Source organism: Epinephelus lanceolatus, chromosome 2 (assembly GCF_041903045.1).
Source record: "Epinephelus lanceolatus isolate andai-2023 chromosome 2, ASM4190304v1, whole genome shotgun sequence".
In the NCBI taxonomy this organism is placed as follows: Eukaryota; Metazoa; Chordata; class Actinopteri; order Perciformes; family Serranidae; genus Epinephelus; species Epinephelus lanceolatus.
The window spans coordinates 26679974-26693077 of record NC_135735.1 but is presented as its reverse complement, the minus strand read 5'-3'; the positions used below and the strand labels follow the sequence as shown (position 1 = coordinate 26693077).

Genomic DNA, 13104 nt, shown 5'->3' with positions numbered 1-13104 from the left:
ACATCAACAAGGAAGCGTGACAAAGCAGTCTGTCAATATAAATTATCAAGACGAAAGGACAAGGAAACGAAGACATGAATGTATTTTAACTGTGTTGAAGCTTTAGCGGAAGTTTTTAAAACTAATTTCGCTAATGCTAAAAAGTTTTGCTGTCCATCAGAGAGCACGTGCTCGCCGTTGTTATGGGCTGTGGCGCGTGTCTCTTGGCTCCCAGCCAATAGAATACTTTGTTGATGAAAAGTTGCGCGACTGGTAGGTTGTGTTCAGTCACTATAAATACTGCTTGTACTGTGACTGTGGAGACTCACCTATCACCAAAACACCCATGTAATAACATGTCCTTAAGTCTGAAGCAAGAATTAACCAACACTGCGAAATACTGACATTACAACACACACACACACACACACACACACACACACACACACACTAGAAGTGCAAACATTGTGTTAAAATGAAGCTTCCAAGCTCAATGGAAATAACCCTATAAAATTATAAATAATTTTATATTATACATGAAGAATTATTTATTGTAGTCTTTGTTTGTTGTGTAATTACTGAAAGATATCAGCAACCCTTTGACCTGCTGTTAAATACCATACCAGGAGAGGTCACTGTTGTCAAGGATAAAATGTGTTATTTGTCCTTTTGTGTACATACTTTGGTCATTATATTACATAAAAGCAAAATGAGTTTAAACTTATATGCATGCACCAATAAGGGAAATTTAATTTTAGACCGATTAACGCACAGGGAAGTGATGAAGACTGTGTGTAATACTGTATATAACAAAATCTTCAGCACCAGTGTGACTTACTGTTGTGGATAATGATAAAATAAGACTTACTTGTATCAGCATGCAAATGTGTAGCCTATATAACATACTTAGAAATGCAAATGTGGATGTAAATTAAAACGTTCCTTTTCAAATGTGTAAATCAAAGTAACTATAGACCGACAATTGCTTTTCATTATGCTTTTCATTAAATGTAAATATTACTTTTTTCTGTCTGTCTGCCTGTTTGTATGTTCATGGTTTTTTTTACAAGTTCAAAATAAATATAAAATAAATCAAAACTTTAAATGTCCCATTTCAAAATGTATTCAGTTTCTAGGTATCATATCTCCCATTATATGTTCCAATTAAGGTGTGATTTATTTTTGAGAGGACTGTTGTAAATGTATAATGCAGTATTATGGTCTTTCTTTAAGTAAAAGTTGAAGTATTACACAGTTAAAATACCTACTCCATTGCAAGTCCTGCATCATAAATATTATCTAAGATTACAAAAATATACCACAAAAATGCAAAATGCAAAGTTAAAGTATACAGTGTGCTGAACAACCCCTTAAATGTAGAGGAGCAAAAAGTACATTTCCCCTTTAAGGTAAAGTAGAAACAGTGGTGGAGCAAAGTAGATTTCATTAAGTGTTTTATACCCAAGTACAAATACAAAATACAAGAACATATAAGGAGCTTATAAATATTGTACTTTGTCAACAAAATAAAACACCGAACAGTGTAAAGTGGCATGCAAAAGTCTGGACACCCCTGGTCAAAATTTCATTCACTGTGAATAGTTAAGTAAGTAGAATATGAAGTGATCTTCAAAAGCCATTAAGTTAAAGATGAAACATGCTTTTCAACATTTTAAGTAATATTAAAGTATTGTTTTTGTTTTGTGCAATTTTAGAGTGAAAAAAGGAAAGAAGCACCATGCAAAAGTTTGGGCACCCCAAGACATTTGAGCTCTCAGACAACTTTTACCAGGGTCTCAGACCTTAAAATGCTTGTAAGGACTATGTCTTGTTCACAGTAATCATTAGTAAAGGCCAGGTGATGCAAAATTTCAAAACTTTATAAATACTCTGACCCCTGAAACCTCGTCCCAACAATAAGCAACCATGGGCTCCTCTGAACAGCTGCCTAGCACTCTGAAAACAAAAATAACTGATGCCCACAAAGCAAGAAAAGACTATAATTAGATAGTGTTTTTAGGTAGTTGTTTCCTCAGTGTGTTATGTAATTTAGAAATGGCAGTAAACAGGAACTGTGAAGGTCAAGTTAAGGTCTGGACAACCAAGAAAACCTTCTTAGAGAGCTGCTCATAGGCTTGTTAGAAAGGCAAATCAGGCACAGTCTGCTTTCTCCACCATTTTAGATCAATTTTAGTAACTCTTGTACTTATCTTACTCCTGTTATTACACAATTAGGCACTGGGTTTGCTTTTGCTTCTTGAAAACACTTCTTATCTCATATATTTGTATATTTTGCCAGATATTAAATACTCTATTGTTTCTAAAACTGGGCCCAGTGGGTGACCCTGACCCAGGGATCCCACTGGTTGGGCTGGCTGTTACTGGCTGTGAATTTTAAATTGTGGTTACTGTAATTTAAAGCATTCTCTGACACAAGAATTTCCTTTGGGATATATAAAACTCTAAAAAATTAAACTGAATTTAACTGAAATCAAAATCCCTGTTTGACTACAAACGACCAGCAGGAAGAATTAGGAGACTCTGGAGTGGTTTTGCACCTAATTAATCAAAGCAAAAAAAAAAAAACATATAACGGCATGCTCAGTGAAAACAACTGTAGACAATTTGCAATTTTTATAATTTTATTTAAATTGAGAATCAGACTTTTTCATAATTAATTGCTGTCTAAAATCTCCTAACTAGGCATTTTTGGCAAACACCAACTTGCAAGTGATTTTGCTGACAAAGACAAACTGACAAAATATAACAAAAAATATTAACAGAAAGTATCAGGAAACATAATTACAAAAAGGTACATTCAATTTTTAAGATTTGAAACCTGCTTTCTCTTTGAGGTGGAGCAGCTGAGGGTTCCCCTGAGTTTGACTGTAAATGACCCGCAGCGCTCCACCTCACATTATTAAAACACAACATTACTGCAAAAAGGGGAAAACAAGACTCAGTGTTTTATCCCTTTAAATTCACAAGCTCGGACAGGAACATAATTCCAGCTTAATACCATTCATTACATGAAAGACAACAGACCAACATCTTGGATCGTTTGCTTGATGATCTTGACCTCAATCTTACCAAAACTAATGACCCAAGTCAATTGCATCTGCACCTTTCACACGAATATGAAAAAATAAAAACCTGAGGTAGCACTTGTGTATCTGTATGAGCTACTAAAGGCTTAATTCAGAACCTGAATGACTCCAGCAGTTGTGTGTTTGTGTAGTTATCATGACTTGAAAACATTAATAGCTGCAGTTTTGTTGTGAAGCAGAAGGTCAGTATCTTCACATCACAGCTTTAATTGGAAAAGTTTGGGTTCAGATAATTAGCTCGAGTGCTTTTTTCAGATTCTGGATTGAGCCCTTGAAGCTCTCATAATACAAGATATATGTATACATTATGGTTCAAATGGAGCTGTGCATCCTTCTTTTACTTTGCAAAGCAGGATAAACATGACTCCACTCCATTTTATCTTGAAAAACAACATTAAAAAAAGAGAAGTTGATTTAGTGGAAATAAATGATGATTCAGAAAGACAGTTTTCATCCTGCTCTCTCGTAGTACAATACATTATACAGTTATAAAATCACAACATTTCACACAAAGATAGGATGCTGTTAAACGGATTTCTCTCAATATGCCAATATGCAACGGTGACCTTTAAAAAAAATCTTTGGTTTACTCTGTTTGCTTTTCAAAATAAAGTTAAACTGATTGTGTCACTTTTCATCCCAAAAGTTTCCCATGATTGAATCCTCTGCAGAGTCCTCTGATTAAAAATACAGACGTGTGAAAATAATTGTGCACCCACTGACCTTTGTCACATTTTTAAATTATCTATATAAAGGCATGAAATGTGAGTACTTAAAGGAATACTTCACCTCCCAATTGACCATTTGTTTATCGATATCTCATCCTGTGTCACATTGAATTCGTCAAGAATCTTTTTTTTTGGCATGCCTCCAGTGTACGAAGAATCCAAAGTAGTTTTGCTGCTGTTAAACATGGTCCCCTATGACTTCAATTCATCAACATATGCTGTTTTTGGATTCTTCGTTCATCAGAGACATGCAAGAAAAACGTTTTCTTCACTAAATCAATATAACATGGAGTGAATTATTGATATACAAATGGTCATTTAGGTGTGAAACAATCCTTTACAAAGTACTTTATATATGTCCTATATGAGAAAATCTCCCAAATACAAACTTTGAAATCACTTTGTAAAATTTCAAATCAGTGGGTGCATATTCACACACGACTGCACTGTTGCATCACACCCTACTCAATATAATATACTGTATTTAATAATTTTCACCTACAATGTACAGACAGCTGCTTGCAACAGTTTTCAAGAACCTCTGCGACAGGATAATTTGGTTCGTGTGCATATAATTGATTATTAATTGTCACTCTATCATCTGTGAGTGCCTGCATATCCTGCTGGCACCTCTTCAGAGTTTTAACCCGCAACTCTCTTCACTCTTTTTGTCGCGTGTCAAGGCCACTCATGTGCAAGGCTTCGTTTGAGGAGCTCAACTGATCTCAAGGCCGCGTTTAATCTTTGGTCTGTTACGATTATTTCTCATTCCCCAGTAACCTTCTGCCAGAGATTAGTTGAGAGACTAAAATAAACTCAGGTAGCAAACATCTCTTTGGGTCATAGCGTCACAGTCACCGCTGCACATTGGCCGATAATACAAAACTACTTGGCAGACAAGTGCTAATCTTTATCTACTCTATGGCAAAACAAAAAAACTACCTGGAACAAAAGTAACTACAATGTGTACTCAGTAGTACATTATATTCTAACAAAAATATAGTTTCATGGTGTTCATTCAATTCTTCACTTTCATCTCTGATTAGACACTTCCATTGCTTTTTACTACAATCATTCTTCACGTGTTGCATCCTCAAGTGGGGCTTCTCCCTCAGAGAGATTAGGCTTTGGTTTCAGCATCTGAGGGACGCTTCCCCACGTTAAGGCCAATTATAAAGCTTTTCTGTACCGACACGCCGCTGCAAGCACTTCTGGTGTGAATCTTTACACTAATAAAAAGGAAGAAGTCAATAAACAAAAGAGTCTGTTCTGTTGTAAAAGAAAACAGACGTCACAGGACCTGAGGAGAAACTACAGAGGGGGTTTCCATCTGCGGGGAGGGCAGCACAAACACCTGAGCTACTGGCACACAATGTCGGAGATACATTCATAGCATATTCTATTAGTATGCACTACAACAGTTTAGTACTGAGAAGATACCCTGTCAGTTCAGCATGTAACACTACATGACTTTTCAAATGTACTAAACTTTGTTCCCTGAGTTTAGGAAAACAGTATAAAATAAAGTCTTAATCGAGGTAGTATAAAACAGGAATAGCAAGGGCAGCTGCACACTGACATAAAAAAAAACAGCAGACATTCATTATCTTTTCATACCATTAGTCAATAATGGACAAAATGAAACAAACACAAAAATACTATTAATACTGGCTCAGTGCCGCAGCAACATCTGAGGAGATAAATAAACTGTATGTGTGTTTTCCATCCTTCAGTCCACGTGACAGGTGGAGCGAGAGGAAAGAGCTGCAGCGCCCTTACCATCCAGTAAAATTAGAACAAAGTAAGAGGAAAAGACAAAACGGGATGACGATCAGAGGGAAGGTCATCAGGAAGTATCAAATGTAATGTAACTGAAGCAGCCCATCACATAACATAGGTATAAGTAGTTATTAAATATACAGTGGAGATTTACCCGGAGGTAAACCGAGGTAGATAATCAGTGAAAAGGACTCACGCTTCCCTTTCGCTCCAGTGATAAACTCTTAAATAATGTCAGAAATGTCCCTTTTGTCACATTTTTGACAGTCTTTTTAAACATTCATGGTGGGTGAGATTTTCTTTTTCGAACACATATACACACAAAAATAATAAGGTAAAAAAAAAGACATTCATTGAATGAAAAAGAAATAAGTAAAGGAAACCAAACGACCCCTCCTTGCCAACATGTTGTACTGTAAAAGGCATGTGTTGGCTTTCTGTTCATTATGTGTTGGACCAAAAGAGAATAAAGGTTGAAAAAAGGTCTCTCTCCTTGTTTCTTTTCACCTCTCTTTCACACTTACATTCAGGCCTGCTGTACACTTGCAATGGAAAATAACTGCAGGAGGGTTATGTGGATGAATTTTAGTCAGTTATTGAGTCTGAGGGTAGAAATATTTCCCCTTCTCTGTTGCAATTAAAGTTACAGCCTGCATCCAGTTAGCTTAGCTTAGCACAAAGACTGCAAACAGTAGAAACAGCTAGCCCAGCTCAAAGCTCACAAAATCCATCTACCAGCACCTCTAAAGCTCACTACTAGCTTGTTTGTTTAATCTTTGCAAAAACAGAGGTGTTAAAAGAACATGAACATGTGACACAGATGGTGAGGTGGAAGCCTGATTGTAGAAATTGTTGAATATTTTTTGGCTTTTGTCCATATGTACATTTTTAGTATGGATCTTAAGTATTGTTTTATAAATGAGACCGCAGGTAACCAGCAGGCACTGCAGGAAGTTACTGGTGCCATCCAAGAAACAGTCCAGCACACAAGCTCCCATTAAACCAAAACTTGATTTTTTTTTACACTTATGATTTGTACGGATTAAACAAACAAGATGTAAAGTGTTAATTAGATATTTAGAGGTGCTGGAAGGTGGATTTTGTTCACTGTATACAGAGTCAGGCTAGCTGTGTCCCCTTGTTTCCAGTCTTTGTGCTAAGCTAAGCTAATCGGCTGTGGGCTGTAGCATCATAGTTGACAAACTGATTTGAGAGTGGTCAATCTTCTTATCTCACTCTGCACCAGGAGATGAATAAGTGAGTGTAATTTAACAACAAAGATGAAGTTGCAGTGACTACTCAGACATTTCTATGATGTGATCTACTCGGCTGTTTTCCTACTTCACTGCAGTTTGACTTTTTGCAAGTGTACCACTGCCTTCAAACACACACACGTGCACACACACACACTCAGTCTCACACACACTCAGGCACACACGCTTGGAGAGAAAGTGCAGACTGAGAACTGCTCTGCGCTTCATGATTACAGCAGCCGTTCTCAACAGACTCTGTTAACTTCAGGTCAGTCTGACTTTCCTCCATCAGCTCGCCTGACTCTTCAGGGGGTCCGCTGTTCTCTGAGCCTCCGCTGTCCTCCGAGCCTCCACTGTCCTCTGCTGTCAGAGACGGAGGGCGGCTGCTGTTACCAGACGACAGGTTGGTCATCTCTGTCTCGTCATGAGAATAACGCCCCGAATCACCGGTCGCGTGGCTGCCCTCGCTGTTGGAGGAGCCCTCTGAGTCACCGGGACGCCAGAGCAGAGCCTGCAGGGCGGTGGGGTGGTCTGGAGATAGCTCTTCTTCATAGGTCAACACTGTGGTGCAGGGCTCGTAGGAGGTGGTGCTGTGTTTCATATTCTGTAGCACAGAGAAAATGTTGCTTCAGTTAGTTTTTGACTCGGCTGTGTAGTTGCAGATAGCTGCAACCTGTCAAAAACAAACCTGCAGGAGCAGTTTTTATTTTGCTTTTGAATGAATCCAAATGACAAAGAGCTTACATACAGCTCTTTTCATTCCGTACCATTCAGTGATCCACCCATGCCTCCAACAAACACCACCAATCAGATAGGTCTGTTTAATTTTTAGGCTGAGGTTTAGGTCTGCAATTTTTATGTCTGTTTTGTTTTGTTAAGCTAGATTTACCTGCAGTCTGAGGCTCAACTCAAGACAAGAGAGCGCAATAAATTGTTGGGATTTTTTACCTGTCTGTTTATAAGCTGTTGATGACAGTTTAACAAGCAGGACTTTCTTAATCTTACCTGTGCTGCTTTACTGTCCTTTTTCACATTACTGCTGAAGGAAAACCATTTCTCTTTCTTCTCAGTACTGGGCTGAATAGGGCCAAGACAGTTGATCATGAGATTTGTTCCACCCTACAGGAGAAAAACATATATATTATATTTTTAAATTATTAAAAGGTTAGAGCCATATTCATATTGTACTGTAAAAAGAATCTGGTTGAAAGTAATTATGTGGAGTCCTCACTCTACAGTTTCCTTACATACAATTTAATGTTTTTCAAAAACGTAGTGATATTCAACAAAAGTCCTAAACATTTTTCATTCCTACATTTTTCCTGTACTGTAGTGATCATGCTAAAAGCTGCAAACAACGAAGTGCTGGGTACCTTGGCATCAATGAAATGGTTTTGACTCATCATTGGCATGCTCACGTCAGCGTTCTCAACCTGCCCCTCAGAGCTCAGATGTCCTGCAGCCGATGCAGATGTGGACACTCCTTCTCTGTACACTTTCACAGCTGAAAATTTCCTGGTAGGGAACAAACATGATGACGTCACTACAAACAGAGGATACTGAAGGAAACTGGGCTTTCTTGTTGAATCTATGTACTGGATGTGTTTGTAAGTGTTCAGACATATGAAGTACCTGTTTTTTCCCCTGCAGACGATGATGAAAGCACAGATGATGATGCAGATGAGAGCGATGCAGACTCCCACAGTGATCCCCGTCATTGACTTCTGGTCCAGGTGGTAGAAGCCATCAGAAAAGGCTGTGAAGGGTGAAGACGACATCAGATTTTTTAACATTTACCACAGTGCAGTCTGAAAAAAGCTTCAGACCCCAATCATGAAATATGAAGTTATTTTGTCAGGATGATGTTGACGTTACTGACTTGTGGAGTGTGTGGAGCCATGAGAGAGCCTGGGGTCATGACCAGAGGAGGGATCTGCTCTGACTGTCAGCTCCACTGTATGAGAAAATGGCCCATCACCCATGCTGTTGGATGCAGAAACTTTCACTATGTAGACCTGGCCAGGCTTCAGGTTCTCCAGCAGTGCCATGGTGATGGTTCCTGTTGATGAGATTTAACTCAGTGTTTAACTGTGAAAATATGTACACAAGTACACTGTTGAAAAGGGTTTTAGTCTTTTTAACCTTATTCACTGGTGTTAAAAGATACACTATGCAGGGTTTCCCTAAAAATACAGAAGTAATCCCTTTCAGTCATCACTTATAACCCACTGGAGGTGTTTGGCATTTTATTTATTCACAGAGATTCTGCTCTCTGCCTGTATTTTCTTATTTTCTTCTCATTTTTTTGTGTTCAGGAAGTTTATGGGCGTGAACCCCCACAGCCCTCAGGTGAGGTCAGGGCTGTACCTCACCAAAACAACCAAAAACAACACATAGCAAGGCCGAACACCAAATAACAGTTAATCTGTGGTTGGCTTTTACTTTCACTTTCGCTGGTGAACAAGTTTACAAACAGTAACAACCAAAAATATTTTGAATGATTATTCATGTTCAGATATTTCATGGCTCCACTCTGAGGAAGTGAAGTGCAAAAAACAGTTTCATAAACACCAGAAAGTGCATAGAGACCAGTGAAAATGTTACGATGGTTGCTCCTTTTTATTTCTCTTACTTATTCAGTCTCTCTTAAACTCTGTGCTGACTAATTTTGAACAATGTCTAAGCGCTGCTTGGACAGAGATGGTGATGGTATTTTGTGCAGAGTGCAGCACTGTATGACGCCAGAAAAGGGGCGTATATTTGCACGTCCACTCAGGTGTCTTATTTCCATTACTACCGATCAGAGGGGATAAATGCAGAGTAATTTTTCCCAGGAGTGAATGTTGATTCTCATTAAATACAAAAGTCAGATGTTAGCCAGTGTTAGTGTTTTTCTGTGCAGTGGGAAAGGAGCTTCAAGCACATTAAATAACACTTGTTTGTTTGTTTGTTTGTTTGTTTAACTGCAGAAAAGTTTAGAATTTCTCAACATGTCCAATTCTTCCTTTAATGTCCACATCTTGAATAAACACATGTTCATGACTTGAGCATTATCTGTCACTGTCGAGATGCATGTACACCTCTGACTTTTTCAGTCAGCTGACCCTTGAAGAAAAGGACTTTGTGATGCAGTGAAAGACAAAGATACAAACAATCCTTATCACTATAAAGAGGTGCTATGTGAGAGTAGAGCAGAGGGTCAGGGGATCAGGACCATACACATTCCCTTATCCAATACCACCCAGTCTACACACCACCAGGCTCCCATCAAGGACTGAAGGGGGGTGGGTGTTCTGTTTGAGGTGATGGAGGGGGGGGCTGGGCTGAGCTGGAGGGGCTTTGTAAATGGCTTCACTTTTGACCCTTTCACCATGGCCAAAGGGTAATTGTGTGTGTCCTTTTTGTGCGTTTCCTGAGGTCATCTGCTCTGAAAAACACCTACGCAGCCTCACAAACAAGACACAACTACATGATAACTGTGACTGAGTGGAAATTGTTCCTTTGCAATGATTTCTCACTTTGAGGGGCAAAAATATTGTATGAATAATTTAGTATTTGTGTTGATTTTCTAAACGCGCCACATTCACTTTATTTTTTTCTGCCTTAATCTTAATCTGGACATAAATAATTTTCTATGAACAGATAATACCTCTCTAAAATTTATATCTCTGTGAGCCTGTCCACTTAAGAATCACTTTGTGTTTGACACAGTTCCCACTGATAACACAAACTGTATAAGTCTCAGGAAACAGTGGCTCTTAAACAATATATCTTTATACAGTGTCACGGTTTATATGATATCTTGCGAAAATGCATGTACATTGGTTCGTAACATAGCTAACTAATAAGCACCCCACATTAGGCGTTGTCTTGTTAACTCTCGTTACTGAACATAAAGTTACCCTGGTTAGATTTAGGAAAGTAAAGTTATGTTGCTTAGAATTTAGAAAAGACACATGGTTGGGCATTTTCACATTAAGTACCAGAGATAAAGTTATGGCCTTAACGAAAACTCACTTCGGTTAGGTTAAAGAAAGTAAAGTTACGTAGGTTAGTTTAAGGAAAGGAAAGTTACGTAGGTTAGTTTAAGGAAAGGAAAGTTATGTAGGTTAGGGTTAGGGAAGGAAAGTTACGTAGGTTAGGGTTAGGAAAAGAAACATGGTGACGACATATCATAAAATAACTCAAAGTTCACTTGGTTTTGTAGAGGCAGATAATGTATCATTTTATACCAAAGGTGAAAAATAAGGCCAGTTACACAAGGTTTAGGAAGCAGCTGGTCAAATATCAGATTTGGTAGCAAAAAGGACCCATAAGAGGTGTTTTGATCATTTGAGTAGTTTGTGCGTAAGTCAAGCCTTGGGAGGTCAAATGAAGTAGAACGTTCTGGGTTAGGGTGACCTGACCATTGGAACAGATGTGCCAAGTTTCGCAATAGGAACGGTTGTTTTTGCCAGAGAGACAAGGAAGACAGGAAATATTGGCGCAATAAGTCCAGCTCTAGGAATAAGTAGGAAACCAGGAGAACTTTAGATTTCCAGGAATACGACCCAAGCGTGTTCACACACACATACCCACACACACACACACACACACACACACACATGAACAAGCAGACGCCCATTATAAAAGCATTTGAAGGGTGATTGTTCAGGGCTGTTTCGCTGTTTTGCTGTTTCTACTGGTGTACTGTTGTACCTACAACTTGTATACTGAGTTCTGCAATTAAAGTGATCCCGCTGGCTGTAACTTTTCTCCGTGGTTCTCCGAGTCTCTTCATTTCAGTGTTTGCTGAAGTTGAGCATTTTCCTTACAGTTTCTCACAGGACACAAACACCGCACTCCTTTGGGGAAAGTCCTGTGTTTGTTTGACCCATCCACCACCCCAACCTACCTCCGTTCACAGAGTTTTAATCTTTAAACTACTTCCTTCTTCACTCCTGTCAGTGTACTGGTCACGTGATTGCAGCCTTCCCAATTACATATGTTGTATACGAATTCTGGTGCATAAGTTTTTGTAGGTGTACATATAAAAAATGTTTGTGAACAGCCTGTCCCAGATAGTTTATGAGCCATTGCAATGCGTCTTCATAGGAAACTGTGACTCACTGGGACAGATATGGTCTATAGTGGTTCAAAATAGCCTTTGTGTGAGAATGTCAATAAGATGGTAAATTAAAGTCTTTGTTATAACCACATTAAACCTCCAAACTGGTCTGTTATCAGTAAAACAAAGCAGTGAGCTCAACCTGTCCTGGGACCATTCAGGGATCACAATGAAGAGTCATAGATTACAGGATTAAATTAGTTACTGATTTCCAATTGGCCATTTATGTGGGACAGGAGGAAGTCATTGTGGTTTCTCCCTCCCTGCACACCTGTATAACCTCTTTCCACACTCCTTCTTACCTTCTCTTTGCAGCACTTGCCATTCCCCAGCGATCCAGGCTTTCCTGGAGGCGTACAGGATGGTGTAATGTGTCACAGCTACGTTGGGTTCATCTGGGGGTTTCCATGAAACCAGTGCTGTGTCCTCTTCGATCAGAGTCACTTTCACACTGGAGGGGGGCAGAGTGGGAGCTGTATGGGGGCAGATAAAAAGAAAGGTCAAATAAAAATGCCATGCAGCAGCAATAACAAACTTCTGGTACACTTGATATATATAATTAATAAGATTAAAATGTTTGATAATTTTGCACTCACCGTCAGGTAAAGTGGTCTGATAGACCACAGGGCTCCAGGGGCTGGACAGCTGGTCAATGTGGAGGCGAATGGCAAATTCATACTTAGTGTTGGGCTCAAGATCTCGCACCAGGAGACTCTGTTCATTCCTACAAAACACAGACATGACAGTCTTTTAAAGGGCAAGTTCACTGAAAACATAACACATCTCCTTTATTTCGTTTTTTCATTTTCCTGCATTGCATTTTCTCTAATTCTACAGCTGTTTGATAAAATAGGATTTAAAACTACAATAATATATTTATTATGTAGAATATTTTTTTCATAACTATCTTCATTAGTTTACAAAAGGCATTATTGTCTTTTACAATAAACACTACACTTACACTTCAATTCACAACAGTAATGTTTATAGGTATGATGCAGTCTGATGATTACTGATAGATCATGCTAGAAAATATCACATGTGGTTCAGGTGGGCGGCACAAATTGTGCCAAAATAGAGTTCAGAGTTATGTAGTTATTAATTACTTAAAGAAACACTGTGTGAAATAGTCCACCTTCCATCTTCTCTGT

General features: G+C 38.7%; 1 protein-coding gene across 1 annotated transcript in view; it reads right to left on the bottom strand.

Annotated features, from left to right (window-relative positions):
* Positions 1 to 2603: 2603 nt before the first annotated feature.
* Positions 2604 to 13104, bottom strand: part of prtga (protogenin homolog a (Gallus gallus)) — a 44400-nt gene continuing 33899 nt past the window's right edge. The window contains exons 13-19 of the mRNA XM_033609920.2: positions 12550 to 12677; positions 12256 to 12426; positions 8726 to 8905; positions 8479 to 8602; positions 8220 to 8361; positions 7852 to 7965; positions 2604 to 7450 (exon numbers count right to left, since the gene is read on the bottom strand). Coding sequence (XP_033465811.2) covers positions 7010 to 7450; positions 7852 to 7965; positions 8220 to 8361; positions 8479 to 8602; positions 8726 to 8905; positions 12256 to 12426; positions 12550 to 12677 — 1300 coding nt within the window. The 3' untranslated portion in view covers positions 2604 to 7009. The remainder of the gene's footprint in view (positions 7451 to 7851; positions 7966 to 8219; positions 8362 to 8478; positions 8603 to 8725; positions 8906 to 12255; positions 12427 to 12549; positions 12678 to 13104) is intronic.